Consider the following 16,332-nt stretch of genomic DNA (forward strand, 5'->3'; position numbering starts at 1 on the left):
CATGAGTATGAGCATCTTGCAATATACTCGGCAAGATCTTTCTTCAGCTCATTGGACTTGGACTATGCTCAGAAATGTCCCCCCGTCTTTGCTGACTTGAGCTTTGTTCTGTTTTTGACATGCCCAGAACAGTTCAAAGTCCATAAAATGTGAAGGTTTTGCAACCTTGGTTGATGCAAGCCTAGCAAAAATTCCCAAGCACTTGACTTCGTTATCAACAAGGCTGGAAAACAGCACTTTAGCCTCAAGGAAGCTGTTTCTGAAAGACCTTTATTTAAAATGATGCTAGAAACATAATGTAGGTACCAGCTTTCATTTTTAATTCCTCGTCTCATTTCTTCTTTCTTTGGCCACCTACTTTTTCCTGGTTTTCCATATTCAGTTGCACTCAGCTCAAATATCTTCTCCTCTGTAACCACAGAGTCCAACTCAAAAGAGCTTGATTTTTTAAGTGTGTGTGTGTATTGGGGTGGGGGGTTATTGGCTCCCATAACTGGAGAGCCAGGCAGTAGATGCAGCTTCAGGCTTGGGCTGAACCCAGGGGCTGAAATGATGTCATCTGAACTCTGACTCTCTCACATCTTTCAGCTCTGTTTTCCTTTTGCAGACTGGCAAAAAAGACTACCCTGAAAGCCACTATTCCCCATTCTCCCAGCTTAGCAACCCCAGTGGAAACAAAATAAAGCACACAATGACTTTTCTTTTCCAGTGTCTATATATAAATTCAGGGCAGGATGCCGTTTGGGCCAGCTTGGGTCATGGTATCCACGACTGTGGCAGGTACGGGAAGATAAAGTCCTGTGATTGACAATCTGACCACATCAAAAGAAGTGAGAGAGTGGCAGCTTCTCAAAAGAAATTGGGATGCTGGGCAGGCAAAAACTACAAGTGACAGAATCTTTGGAATAATCTCCTCAATTCTCCACCTCTCGGTATACGCTCACCCTTTTACAATGTCTGTTTGCCTCAAGGGGGTAGCCTGTCTCCCCATTCCCTGAATCTGGACTAGTCTTGTGACTTGCTTTGGCCAACAGGATTCAGTAAAAGAAAAGGTGTGCCAGTTCCAAACTTCTGTCTCTCTCTCCCTCCCTCCCTCCTTCCCTACTTTCCTTTGTCTTCCCTCCCTTCATTTCTTCTGCCTTTGCCACTTGAACATGCCAGGACTAGCTTGCTAGAGCAATGAGATGTGGAGCAGAGCCAAGCCAGCCCACTTGCCCCCTCTGAGCCCCAGACACCTGAGAGAGCCAAGCCAAGATCAACAAAGCCACCTCCCACCCAGGGCTGACCACAGACATGTGAGTAAGCTCTGCAGAGCCCAGCTCAGAAAAGCAGGAAACCCAGCCAACCTGTAGACTCCTGAGCAAAAATAAATGCCTATTTTTGCATGTCCCTGAGGTTTTGTGATTGTTTATGATGTATCATTATTGTGGCAGCAGATAACTGATACACTTTGTATCTGGTATACCTCCCTTGCATTCCCATTCACAAGGTAAAGCTACTCTCTTAGCACTTAGTTGTATAGCCCACATCATAGTGTTGCAATTTTTCATTGACTTGTAATTATACATTGTAATTACTTGTTTACATGTCTATGTGTCTATCTCCTCTCCTTGCCCACAAGCTCTTTGAAGGGAGTAACTTCTTTGTTTTTAATCTTTTTTGAGCCCAGCACTTAGCACAGGGCATGGTAAAGAGCAAAGGTTGGTTACGCATTCATAGGAATTCTGAGGATGAGGAGTACCACCCAAAAACTATCTGTGAAACCTGTGCTGAGTGCCAAAATTTACTAGTCAGGTTGACTATCTTTTCTTCTGCTTCTGGATGGTTTTCTGTGAATTACCTGTCTTGGATTTTGCATGTTTTTCTCTTGGGTTGTTTCTCTTATTAATTTGTAAACTTTAAAAAATAGTTTCCAGATATGTATCCTTTACCAGATAAATGTGTCGAAAACATTTTCTCCCAGTCTGTGAACTACCATTTTTACTACGGCACCATTGATGAGTGTGAGATTTGAGTTTCAGTGAGGTCTAACTTATCAATCTTTCCTTTACATTTTGTAATTTTTGTTTTTATTTAAGAACGCCTGCTCTATCCCAAAGTCACAAACATATCCTCCTATATTGTGTGCTAAAAACTTGGAAGCTTTCCCTCCCTCCCCCCCCGCCCCCCACATTTCTGTCTTTAATCCACCTACAGTTGAGTTTTGCGTATGGTATAAGGTAGGGATCCTGTTGTCCCAGTACTGATTAATGGATATATAACCTTTGTCCCTTGATCTGTGATGCCAGCTTATACCAGGTTTCTGTTTATGCAGAGATTCATATCCGGTAACTCTATTTGGTTCCATTAGGCCCTTTGTTTATTCCTGCAGAAACACACTACCTCTCTTATTTACCATTTCTTAACAAGTTTTGTGCCTTATAGGGTGAGTCATTCCACCTTGCTCTTTTTCTTCAAAATCGTTTTAACTATTTCTGGCTCTTTATTTTCCCATATACATTTTATAGTCAGCTTGTCAAGTCATGCACACAGTTTCATACACACTTGTTGTTGTTAGGAGCTATCTAGTTGCCCCCAACTCATGGCCGCCCCATGCACAGTGGAAAGAAATGCTGCCTGTTCCTGCACTACCTTCATGATCAGTTTTGGATCAGACCATTAGGAGTCATAGGGTTTTCATTATCTGACTTTTCAGAAGAAGATTGCCAGGCCTTTCCTCCTAGTCTGTCTCAGTCTAGAAGCTCCACTAAAACTTATTCAGCATTGCAGCAAATCTAAGCTTCCATTGTCAGAGAGGTGATGGCAGCACATGAAGTTCATCGGCCGGGAATGGAACCTGTGTCTGTCACATGGAAGGCGAGAATTCTAGCACCAAACCAGTGCTGTCAGAATTTCGTTTAGTCCATTACATTTATAGGTTAACCTGGGAAGGATTTGTATATTTTACAATGGAATCTTCCTATACATGAACATGGTGTGTTTCACCACTTATGAAATTTAATCTGTTTTCAAAACATACCCAAGAATCAATGCTTCTCATCACCTTCAGTGTTGCCAACCTGGTCCAAGCCACCATCAACTCTCCTCTGGTTAACGCAGTAGCCTCACTACCGGCCTCCTAGTCTCTCGTACAGTCTGTTCTCCACACAGCGGCCAGAATGGTTCTTTTTAGGACATGTATCTGAGCGCGGCACTTGCCCCCTAAAATCATCTTGCAGCACCGTGGTGCCAGTTTCCACACTCTGGGAAACACCGGTTTAAGTGAATAAATGAGTGACTGAACGAATGCTGACTCCATGCAAGGCTCTGGATAAAGAAATGATTCAATAAGGAGTAGCCCATTAGGGGAAACCAAAACGGAAACCAATGGCATTTGCCTGAACAGAGTTCCACATGACTGTGAGGATGGACTTCGGAGTTGAGGATGGAGACGCGGAGCCTGGCGACGAGTCTGAAGCAACAGCGCGGGCCCTACTGGATGCGGCCTCAACCAGCAGCGAGGCTGGGTGATGGTGCAGAGATCTGGAGGCGGGTCCGGGGCATCCCGTGCGCGGCCGCAGGCGGGGCGCAGCCAGGCCTCTTGGTTCCGGGCCCGGGGCGCGCGCACGCGGAGACCCGCGGGGACGCGCTAGGGGCGGTGGCAGCTCGGGGCCGCAGTAGCGGGAGAAGCGTTTCCGGTGGCGGCGGAGGCGGCGCAGAGCTGGACCTGCGAGAGACGCTGGCGGCGGCCCAACGAAGCAGTGAGTGGCGGGTTGAGGGCTGGCAGGGCCGGGCTGGGAACGCGCGGTGAGCCTCACGGATGCGCGGGGCTGCCAGGAGACCTCCGGGCTCAGAGGTCGCAAGCCCCCTCGCGGTGCCAGGGGCGCCCCGGACCCGGAGTCTCTACACCTTAGGGACCCCTGCCATCCCGCTGCCTGACAGCTGTCCACCGCCAGCACCCTGAAGACCCCCTTCCCTCTGCGCCCCAAGGCGGGGCGGGCCTGTCCTTAGAGGGGAGGAGAGTTCAACCCATCCACGTCCCCGCGCGCTCTGCCATGCTGTCCCTTTGGGCAGCGTGACAAAATTCGCCGAGGGGAGGATACCCAAGATGGCTGCCGCGGGGAAAGGCCACCGTGTGCACAGCGCGATTGATTGCTAGGGGTGACCGGGTGGTCCCCGACCCCTCCAGGAGCCTCAAGCTCCTTAACTCTGGAGCTGCGCTGGAAGTCAGAGAGAAGACGTCACAGCCCCTGGCCTAGAACTTCAAGTCTGATAGGGAAGAGATAGGCAAGTGAGTAGTAATCACAAGGCCTTTCGTTTTCTTGCTGTCCTCCTGATCTTTCCCCATGTGTCTCAGCTCTCTAACTTTCCCTGAATGATAACCCCAGTACCTACTAAATGTGTCCCAGGCTATGTAGTTCCATTTACTTTTCCATTCTTTGGTCCTGCCAGATACTTGATGTTATCCCCATACTCCAGATGAGAAAGTTGAGGCACACAGAGGTTAAGTTGCTGAGGATCGCACAGCTGGCCATCCACAGAGCAAGGCCATCCGAGTCTCGGCTTAAGTGTTACCTCCTCAAAGATGCCTTCTCTGCTATGCTGTCTAAAATTGCTCCCCTGGTGCTCACATCCTTTGTTACATTAACCAAAACAATTCCCTTTGATTCCACTTCAGACACATGGTGACCTGGTATGTGTCAGAATAGAGCTGTGCCCCAGTGGGTGTTCAATAGCTAGATTGCCAGACCTTTCTTCTAAGATGCCTCTAGGTGCCTTTCTGATAACAGTCTAGTGTGTTAACATTTTGTACCACCCAAGGCTCACTTCGTGTTTTTTCTTTAATAATATTTGTTGCCAGTTGAAATTAACTGCTTGTTTTATTCTCTTCATGTGAGCAGGGACTGTTTGTCTCTTCACCACCTACATATCCCCTGCACCTAGCAAGTGTCTGCACAAAGTAGGCCTTTAATAAATATTTGTTGAGTGCCTGAATGAAAAAGCCTGGCTCTGTTTAATTTCAGAGCCAGTGTACTTAGCTACTCCATGAGCAACTGTCTTCTGAGCCCCATGGCATTTAGTCTGTACTTTTCGCACAGTCCTAATCCCCTATCCTGCCTTGCCTTCTAGATTTTGACTTGGGTGCCTCTGAATTTTATCTCCGTTTGTCCGTTCACAGTTTACTGAGTTTCTTCCATGTGCTAGGCATTGTAATAGGTGCAGGGGGTATGCAGGGAATAAGGGGCTTTGCAGCCCTTATGGTGCTGGATGAAGACTTGATACATAAGATATGTAAGATGAGACAGAAGTGACTGGGAGGATGAGTGGAGGCTTTACCAAGAAGTTCTGGAACCTGTTCGAGGTATCTGCAGGTGTCACCTTGCTTGCAAAAATGATGGTGTTTGGAGAGGAGGATTTATCAATTCCCACCCATCTCAAATGTAAAATTGCTCTAAATATGTATTCGAGAGTTAGATTGAGTGCACAGGTTTTTAGATCTTATGGATCTTCAGAAGAGGACAATATGAATGGTTGCAGTTGTCAGAGAGACAACCTGTATAGCCACTGGTCGTTATAATTCAGAGTCAGTAAAGCAGAAGGAGCCCTGTTGGTACAGTGGTTAAGCACTTGGCTGCTAACCTAAAGGTTGGCGGTTTGAACCCGCTTAGTGACTCCACAGAAGAAAGACCCGGTGATCTGCTTCCATAAAGATTATAGCCAAGAAAACCCTATGGGGCAGTCCTGCTCTGTCACATGGGGTTACTGTGAGTCAGAATTAACTTGATGGCATCTGACGACAAAATGTTTAGAATGCTCTGAATATTCTGTGAAAGTTTTATGAAATTCCATAGGGATGTATAAAGAAAGGTACCAACTGAGAGGGAACATCTCTTGGCCTTCCTCAATTTCCGGAAAGAAAGCTGAGGGGAAGACCAGGTTGGGAGGGATTGGAGAGGCAGCAGTGACCCCTAGAACAGAACCACCATGCAACTTCTTTGCTTTCCAATGCCTTAGAATAAAATACACCCTACTGTGCAAGCAGTGGTGAGATGCGTTTAGCAGGGAAATAATGAGTGAGACCAAACTTGCACTTGAGGTTATAGGTAAGAAATCAGTTGTAGTAGACCATTAAAAAAAAAAAAAAGGATGATTATCGTCTTAGAAAATGAAAAGCCATTAAGTCAGAATATGTATCAAACCTACTCTTACTGATAACAAAGTCCAAAGTTATTAAGTTTTTAAGTACTTAATTTGTAAAATATTTCCATAGGTTTCGGTATGTGTCATCTGTCAGTTGATTCTTTCAAGTGGGAGGTAATATAGTCAGCTGAGTACATCCAAAACATTACAGTTTGATAGAATGTTATCATTTTTACAGGCTGATGCCACCATCTAGAGTGGAAATCAATAGATTTTGTTTTGCTATGTTTTTTTGAAATGGATAAGAGCTTCACCCACCCTAAGGTGTTGCTTAAGAAACTTAAGCCCAAAGTTCTTCTTGAGGACTAGAATAAGAGCAATGATTGTCGTTTCACATGGGTGTTTTAAAGTTAACAGGAAGGTGGATCTGTATTGGAGGAAGTGGGGGAGAAAGACAGAAGACGGTAGTTCTCCATATGTCTTCCTGATTCTAGACAGGTCCCCAGTTCTTCACACAGAATTATAGTCAGGGTTCTCTAGAGAAATAGAACCAGTAATATATATATATATATATATCACAAATGGTTAGGTCCTTGACTACTAACCAAAAGGTTGTCAGTTCAAACCCACCCAGAGGTGACTCAGAAGATAGGCCTGGCAATCTGCTGAAAGGTCACAGCCTTGGAAACCATATAGAGGGTAGTTCTACTCTGACACACATGGGGTTGCCATGAGTTGGAATGGAATGGTTGGCAACCAACAACAACATGCACGCATGGAGAGACAGACTGAGATTGATTTACTTCAAGGGAGTGGCTCAGGAGATGGTGGGGGCCTGGCAAATCCAAAATCCATTGGTCAGGCAGCAGACTTAAGACTCGCACAAGCTTGCATCCCAAGAGCCATAGGTCAGGCAAAGGGAAGAACTCAGAGTAAGTAAGTAAATATATAAAGTATTTATATTCTGGAGACAGAACACACCCTAGGGAACCTTCTCAACTGATTGACTGGTTATATTACATTAGATTGCATGATGGAAGGTAATTACATTACAGTTTATATTAGATTACATTATGGAACGCAGCTAGACTAGTGTTTGGCCAAACAGCGTGCCAAAAAAAGCTAGGCGAGCTGACAAATAAAATTAACCATCACAACCTGGAACAGAGAACGTGCCACAGAAAGCCATTGCTGAGTGGAAATGCCTTTTGAAACAGCCTAACCCTTTGCCCACATTCAACTTCCTGATCTGTAATCTGACTTCCTGTGTGGCCACAGAAACCTTGCTGGCGTAGAGGTTAAGTGCTACGGCTGCTAACCAAAAGGTCAGCAGTTCTCATCCACTAGGCGCTCCTTGGAAACTCTATGGGGCAGCTCTACTCTGTCCTGTAGGGCCACTATGAGTCAGAATTGACTCAAGGGCAATGGGTTTGTTTGTTTGTTTGTTTGTTTCTTTGGTGTGGCCACACCCATAAGAAAGGAATGCTATGTGGGGATGACCAGCCCAAATCCTAATGGAAATTAGTAAATAGATTTCATAGGCTCCTTGACTTAGTGTGATTGTCCTTTGCAGACAGATCACCTCCGGCCTTTAAAGGGTCAGGGATGTGCTCCAAAGTCAGACAGACTTACTTCCCTGCTGGGTCACTTTCGGCATGGTATTGAATTTCTCTGAGTAGCTCTACAAAACAGAGGGAAGTATCCTGGAAGGCTGTTAGCAGGGTTAATGAGCTAATAATGCATGAAAAACCCAGTGTTTGGGACATAGTGGCACCCCACACACACCCCCAAAACAAAAACAGAAAAAAAATAGTTGACCTCAAGTCAGCTCTGACTCATGATGACCACATTCAAGTCTGAGTAGAACTGCTCCATAAGGCTTTCAATGGGAGATTGCCTTTTGGAAGCGGATTGCCAGACCTTTCTTCCAAGGACCCTCTGGGCAGGTTTAAACTGCCAACTCTTCAGTTAGTAGTTGAGTGCTTAACCCTCTGCATCACCCACCCAGTACACAGCAGTGACACTGAGAAGTTGCTTAACACCTGCCCAGCCCTAACAAAACAAAGTGGGCACTTAGAGCCTTTTTGTAACTCTTTCAAATGCAACAGTTTTACCCAACACCAAATTTCCAGTTTAACAACTTAGTTATTGTCAATTTTAGTCAGGGTTAAAGGCCATTGTTACTAATTTCCGGATGAGGCACATTCCTTGCTAACCTGTTTCCTGTGAAATTTTGGAAAATCCTTTTTTCTGGCAGGTAAGCATTGTCTTAGCATGTAGCTAAAAGCTTGAAATACAGTTTATTTTGGAGGAAAAAAGAACCAGTTTCTTAGACATTTCTGATTGTCTTCTTTGGAAAGCCCAGGCAGCTCAGCTCTCCATTTCCCCCATCTCCCCCAACCACCACCACCACCACCAATGGCGTTCATGGGCAGGATTTCAGCCAAGGAGGACCAGCAGGGGCTTCCACTGGTAGAGGACTGGCTTGTTAAAAAGGATTCCTACCCAAAGGCATAGACACCAAAACTTACTAGTGGCTACCAGGCATGAGTTGGGGGTCAGGGGAAGTTACTGCTTAAGGGACACTGAGTTTCTGTTGATGAAAAAAATTGAAAACAGGTAACAGTGATGGTTGTACAACATGGTGAACATAATGTCACTGAATAAACCAAAAAAAAACAAGCCCATTGCCGTCGAGTCGATTCTAACTCATAGCAACCCTATAGGACAGAGTTGAACTGCCCCATAGAGTTCCCAAGGAGTGCCTGGTGGATTTGAACTGCTGACCTTTTGGTTAGCAGCCATAGCACTTAACCACTACACCACCAGGGTTTCCAGTGTCACTGAATAGAACACGTAAAAATGTTGAAATGGCAAATGTTTTGTTATATATATTTTTACCACAATAAAAAGAAAGATTTCCTCAGATACGCCCCCCTAAAAAAAGTCTCTACCTTTGTTTAGCACTTTACAATTATTAATAATAACCTAACCTGCCATCAAGTCAATTAGGACTCATGGCAACTCCTTGGGTTACAGAGTAGAAAAGTTCAGTTGGGTTTTCTTGGCTGTAACGTTCACAGAAGCAGATCGCCAGGTCTTTCTTCCACAGTGTTGCTGGTTGGGTTTGAACCACCAGCCTTTAGATTAGTAGTTGAGTGCAGACTGCTTGTGCCACCCCAAAAAACCAAACCCACTGCTGTCAAGTTGATTCTGACTCCTAGCGACCCTATAGCACAGAGTAGAACTGCCTGATAGAGTTTCCAAGGAGCGCCTAGAGGATTCGAACTGCCAACCTCTTGGTTAGCAGCCGTAGCACTTAACCACTATGCCACCAGGGTTTCCTAGTGCCACCCAGGGACCTTTTAATAAAGATTAACAGAGGCATTTTATATACCCCAGTTTGCTAATTCTGCCAGCTCTGAGAGCCAACTCTTGTCTCCATTTCATAGATGAAAAACTTGAGGTCCTAGAAAGGAAGTGAGAGAATCAGTACTCAAATCCAGACCGTTTTCATTCCAGTCCAGTTCTCATTCCAGAGGTTGTCAGGGTAAGCTGTCAGGAGCATGGGCCTCAGGACAGGAAGCCTCCTTCTGCAGGAACCAACCAGAAATACTTGGTCCAGCAAACTGAGTGAATAGCCATGGAGCCTTCTGAACATTTATATTGCCTCTGGCATGGGGATAAAAGCTTCCCTTAATAGTAGATCATCTGTGTACACACACAGACACACACACATACACATATATGTATATATGTATACATATTTACATTCTGCCCAACATAGCATTTCCCAAAAATACCTGACCACAGGAGGATTTTAATATACTTCCTAAAAATCTGATTCCTAGCCCCCACCTCAAATCTACTGAATCAGAGGCTCCAAAGAGAGTCTTTACATGCTCACCACCACCTCTTGAGGGAGACATTGTGGAATAGAGGTTAAAAGCAGGGGTTCTGGAGCCAGACTAGCTAGGTTCACATCCTAGCACTACCACTTACCTGAGCAAGTTAACAGTTATGCCCTGTGCCTCACTGTCCTCATCTATAAAAAGGAATGGTAACTGTCTTAGTCATCTAGTGCTGCTATAACAGAAATCCCACAAGTGGATGGCTTTAACAAACAGAAATTTATTCTTTCAGTCTACTAGGCTAGCAGTCCAAATTCAGGGGATCAGCTCTAGAGGTAGGCACTCTCTGTCTGTGGTTCTGGGGGACGGTTCTTGTCATCAATCTTCCCCTGGTCTAGGAGCTTCTCAGCACAGGAACCCCAAGTCCAAAGGATACACTGTGCTCCTGGCGCTGCTTTCCTCATGGTATGTGGTCCCCCTGTCTCTCTGCTGGCTTCTCTCTTTTATATCTCGAAAGAGATTGACTTAAAACACAATCCAATCTTATAGATTGAGTCCTGCCTCATTGATGTAACTGCCTCTAATCCTGCCTTATTAACATCATAGAGGTAGGATTTACAACACGTAGGAAAATCACATCAGATGAAAAAATGGTGGACAATCATGTAATACTGGGAGTCACAGCCTAGCCAAGTTGACACACATTTTGAGGGGACACAATTCAATCCATGTCAGTAACTGTATCTTTTTCAAAGAATTGTTATGAGAATTAGAGGAGATAATATAAGGAAAGATCTTAGAGTAAGTGATCATTAAATGTTAGTGGCCGTGATTAGGAAATATACTAATTTTATTGATAAAGAAACTTGGAGTAGTTGGATAGTGTGTACAAAGTCACACAGAGTGGTTGGCAGAGCTGGGATTTGAACTCAGGTCTGCTGCCTCCCAAAGCACATACTCATCACCACTACCCAACGGTACCTCTCCTATACACCCTCCATCCAGAGATTCTAATTTACAGAGCAGCTCACTGAGGTTAGGGGTGTACAGCTTGGAGCCAGGAATTCAAGTTTAACTAGCTAGTCCCGTGAACATCTCCGGAAACTACCCAGATTGCCCTGGTCTAACTGCAGCAGACTCTTACCCTGCCCTGACGGCTTATGTGTGGTAGGAGGTGCTCCAGGGCCTTGGAGTCAGTGGATGGTGGCCCTTGCTGACTGTGATCTCAGGCGATTTGAACAACTTTAAACAAAGGCAAAGTGAATACTGGAGTATTTCATGAGGATCCTGTAAAAGCACTTTGTAATTTATAAAATGGGTTAGGTTTGAGTTTATATTCCTATAGATTTTAATAATGACTTGAAAAGATGGAGCTAGTCAACATTTCTAGTAGACCTAGCTCTAGTGAAAGGAGCCCCGGCAGTGCAGTGATTAAAGCACTCGGCTGATCACCAAAAGGTCACCAGGCACTCCATGGGAGTTTCCTAGTGCTGCCATAACAAATTACTACAGCTTTAATAGCTTAATACAACCCACACTTATTTATTCTTTTACAGTTCTGGAGGTCAGAGTCTAAAATGAGTCAGCAGGGCTGCTTTCCTTCTGGAGGCTCCAGGGAAGAATCGGTATCCTTGCCTTTTCCAGCTTCTATAGGTGACCCCGTTCCCTGTCTGTGGCCCGCACCCCTGCTGCTGACCTTGGCTTCCGTCATCACTTCTCGTGTCTCACTCTGACCTTCCTGTCTCCCCCTTTCTCTGATTAGGTCCCTTGTGATTACACGGGGCTCATCCAGATAATCCAGGATAATCTCCCCATCTCGAGATCCTAACTTCATCTCATCTGCAAAGTCCTTTGCCGTGTGTGTACGGCAGCATATTCACAGTGTCGGGGGTTAGGATGTGGGCATCCTGGGGAGCCATTATCCTGCCCACCACCGTGCTTACAAGGCCAGCTGATACGGGCTTTCAGTGTCCGGTTCCGAGCGAGGGCTCAGCCTGGATGGAGCCTGAAGATCGACAGTTGGATTCAGAGTCCCTGTGCATTTTACAGAAAAAGAAAGTAAAAGCCTAAGATGGAACTTGTAGCCACTCCCCCTTATGTTAAGCATAAAAGAGAAATAGTGACAATGAGAAATATCCTTTAAAAGGAAGAAAATTATTTGGAATTATTACTTTGGTACTCAATTTTATAAGCAAAAAATAGGCATCAGACATCCCCCGGAAAAACCCCCCAGATGGCCTAGGCCTGAAGGAAGACACAGTCAGGACAGAGAAAGATGCAGGGAAGAAATGGCTGATGACTTCGTGTGCAGACACAGCCTGGTGCGGAGAGAGCTGGAGCTCTGTGCCAGGAGTCCCGGGTAGAATCACTGCCCGACCTTGTGCTAGACCCACTGCATCAGAGTCTCCAGAAGGGAGATAGCAGTCGTCCTGGCATAAAGCTCTTCAGGTGATTTTGATGTCTTCTTTTGGTTAAGAACCACTAATCTGCGCCAGTGGCTTTGTAGGAATAAACGGTTCCACCCGTGGGTCAGGTCGGCGGGTAGCAGCCGTAGGCTCAGGATTCTGCACAACTTCCTGCGTTTCAGGGAGTGCTCCTCGTGAAATGTTTTTGCTTCTCTTTCTCTGGAGAGTCTCTCTCTCTAGCCCCCTAGGACTAGGTCACAAGCTAGAAGGACTCAACTCTTCTTCCTCAGCAGTCTGTGCTGCCTTTCCCTATCACCCAGCCACCCAGAGCTGGGCCCGCACAAATCTATTGCCTGCACAGCCTTTGTCCGAATTAGCCGCCCCGATCTAAGTCAGAGACCCGTTGCTCTTGTGGGTTCATTAATTCTCTATGCACCTTCTCCTCACTTATCGGCTGCCCTGTTATCTGACATTTCCTGTTTACGACAATAGTAAAAAATCTACTATCCATCCAAATATTTTGTGCATTAGCAATGTACATCTGGCAGTAATGAACACCAAGGCGTGAGGCAAGAGTAGTGTTGGCTTTAATGGTCAAGATTATGTGTCAACTTGGCTGGGCCATGATTCTCAGTGGCTTGGCAGTTATGTAAGATGTAATTTGGCAATTATGTAATGATGTAGTCATCCTCCATTTTGTGCTCTGATGTGGTCACCCTCCATTTTCACATAACACCAATTTCCATTAACAACCTGGTCTTTGGAACCTAACCATGTCAATAAATGAGGACAGGGTGTAATGGCTTACAAAATTCATGGAGGCTATTACTTATGCTTACAGTTACCCATTTATTATAACGAGAAAGAATACAAGCAAAGAGATGCATCCGGCAACATCTGGGAGAGGTCATGGCACGAGTCATCTGCTGTCCCCAAAGACGTGCCACTCTCTCACATGCATGGATGTTCTCACCAACCCAGGAAGCGCTGAAAAGAGAGCTCCAAGGTCCAGGGTCCCTCAGTGCATACGTATGACTCAGTGAATTTACATGGTTGACAGCATCATCATGCCCTCTTTCCTTCTTGGGTGTGGTCCTTAGGGATCCCACTACATTTGCACATCAAGGCACCTCCATTGCTGGCAGGTTCCAAGGGTTATTTACAGGAAACCAGTCATAGGCCAAACCAAGTTCTTTGTCCCACCAGAGTCATACATTTTCTTTCTCTCGCCCCCCACGTCCAGTCATCAGAAAATCTTGTTGGTTCCATCAATAGAATATCCACAAGCCCAGTACTTCTCACCACTTTCATGCCACCACCCAGGTCTGAGCACCGTCACCGCTTGCCTAGATGACTGTAGTTGCCTCGCGATTGGTCCTTCTGCTTCCACTCTTTGCCTCCCCACAGTCTGTTCTCCACATGGCAGCCAGAGATACCCTTTTAAAGTTTCAGTCAAATTATTTTATTCCTCCAAGTAGAACCATCCAGTGACTCCCCATTTCCTTTAGAGTAGAATTCAAGGGCCTGATAGTGACATACAAGGCCCTACACAGCCCAGTTCCAACTTCAAACCTCTCCCCATGACAGTAGCAGTGATTATTTCAGAGTGGATGGAGTATGGGTGATTTTGTTTTTTATTGCTTATTTTCTATAATAAGCATATATTTTGCAGAATACTGCAATAACCATGTCTTACAATAATACAGTGCATTTTAAAATAAGTATGTATTACTCAGAAAAAGAAATTAATTACTTTTGGAAAAAAACTAATAGCTCTTAGCCAGAAAATAGAAAATTTATGATGGAAATTATATGCTACTGTGTTATACCTGAGTGTGTGGTTCATGGAGTCGTCCCTATGTACCTGGTAAGTTCAGAACATAGTTTTAAATTTTTGATTGGCAGTTAATGTCCAGAACAAGGTGGAATGAATCTGAATCTCTTTAAATGTATTATGTTTAGCATTTAAACCTCTATACCTAATTAGTCACTTATACTAGTAGGAGGAGCCCTAGTGGCACAGTGGTTAAGTACTCAACTGCTAACTGAAGGGTCAGGCATTCAAACCCACCAGCCACTCTGCAGGAAAAAGATATGGCAGCCTTCTTCCGTAAAGATTACAGCCTTAGAAACCCTATGGGGCAGTTCTACTCTGTCCTGTAAGGTCTCTATGAATCAGCATCAGTTCGATGGCAGAGAGCGCCTGGTGAGTTCAAACTGCCGACCTTTCGGTTAGCAGCCCTAGCTTTTAAACACTAGGTCACCAGGGTTTCCCCTTGAAGATTATCGTGCCTATAATGTGTAGTGACATTGCAACCTTTAGTGAACTTACCTTTTTGATCCTCCGTAGTCTCAGACGATGTCGGGAGAACTACCACTAAACATCAATATTAAGGAGCCTCGATGGGACCAAAGCACTTTTGTTGGACGAGCCAATCATTTCTTCACCGTAACTGATCCCAGGAATATCCTGTTAACCAACAAACAACTAGAGAATGCAAGGAAAATAATACATGATTACAGGTAACGTTGATCATCGTGTTAACCTGTTGCCTTTAAACCTGCACTTAGTGATTTTACAACTTGTTTTTCATTGGAATCCTTTAAAAAAGAAAGGGAGGGAAAGAAGAAGGTAGGAAGGGAGGGAGGAAGGAAAGAAGAGCAAAGGAAAGGAAAGAAAGAAGGAAGGAACACCTGTTTTCTTTCCACGTTGCTTACCTTAACGTAGGTATCCAGGGTTCATACCAGCTGCTGTTGAGTCAGCTCTGTCTCCTGGTGACCCCATGTGTGTCAGAATAGAACTGTGTGCCATATAGTTTTCAATGGCTGATTTTTCAGATGTAGGTCACCAGACCTTTCTTTCAAGGCACCTAGGAGTGGACTCGAACCTCCGACTTTTCAGTTAGCAGCTGAGCATGTTAACTGTTTGCACCATGCAGGGGCTTCATCCAGGGTTCACCTGAAAAAGAGAAAAGCATCCTTCCAACCCATAGGTACCAATCTCTGAAGTTGCCTTTCCCAGCACCCTGTCTCTTCTTCCCAATACAACCACCCTGTGCACCTGTCTATATTCAAACACAGTGTCATGCAAAAAAAAAAAAAAAAAAAGCTGGCAAGAATTAAGGGAGATTGGTTGTCTCTGAGATACAGCTCCCTTACATAAAGCTTTGCAGGTAGGAGCTCTGATGGGAAGGATGCTGGTGGCAGTGCCTGCACGGATTTATAGGTCTGAGGAGCACTCCGTGAGTTCAGAGAACCAGGCACGAGGTAACGGAAGATGCTATAGATATACCCTAAGTCAGGGGTTGGCAAACTTTTTCTCTAAAGGACTGTTTAATAAATATTTCAGGCTTTGTGGGCCATAAAGGGCATATTCCTCTTGCTTTTTACTTTGTTGTTGTTGGTTGCCATTTAGCCAGTTCCAACTGTACAACAGAACAAAACATTGCCTGATCTCATGCCATGTTCACAATCACTGGTATGCTTGAGTCCATTGTTACAGCCACTGTGTATTTTGAGCACCTTCCAACCTAATGAGCGCATCTTCCAGCACTATATCAGAACTTTCTATAAGTAGAGCACGAGACCTTTCTTCCTAGTCTGCCTTGTTCTGGAAGCCCCACCGAAACCTGTCCACCATGGGTGACCATGTTGTGTATTTGAAATACCAGTGGCATACCTTCCAGCATTAATAGCAAAATGCAAGCCGCCACCAAATACAACAAACTGGCATTCAGGTGGTGGGTTTTGTTTTACAGCCCTTTAAAAACTATAAAAAAAAAAAAACACTCTTAGGTAGCAGAACATAGAGACCATAGACAGTAGTTTGCTGACTTCTGTTCTAGGGGAAGGTCAGCTAGAAGGTGGAAATTAGGTTAATGGGAGTCCTGGGTGGTGCAAACAGTTTGCACTTTCTTCAAATACTAATTGAAAGGTTGGTGGTTTGAACCCACCCA

General features: G+C 44.9%; 1 protein-coding gene across 4 annotated transcripts in view; it reads left to right on the forward strand.

The window, feature by feature from the left end:
* The first annotated feature begins 3,637 nt into the window (after window positions 1–3,637).
* SFXN1 (sideroflexin 1) overlaps window positions 3,638–16,332 on the forward strand; it is a 50,540-nt gene continuing 37,845 nt past the window's right edge. The window contains exons 1-3 of one of the 4 annotated variants that reach the window (XM_049874352.1): window positions 3,747–4,270; window positions 11,734–12,419; window positions 14,727–14,899. In XM_049874352.1, the coding sequence (XP_049730309.1) occupies window positions 14,736–14,899 (164 nt within the window). In that variant the 5' untranslated portion in view covers window positions 3,747–4,270; window positions 11,734–12,419; window positions 14,727–14,735. The other 3 variants (XM_049874355.1, XM_049874351.1, XM_049874354.1) reach the window with 3 other exon arrangements.

Source organism: Elephas maximus, chromosome 2 (genome assembly GCF_024166365.1).
Source record: "Elephas maximus indicus isolate mEleMax1 chromosome 2, mEleMax1 primary haplotype, whole genome shotgun sequence".
NCBI classification, from domain to species: Eukaryota; Metazoa; Chordata; class Mammalia; order Proboscidea; family Elephantidae; genus Elephas; species Elephas maximus.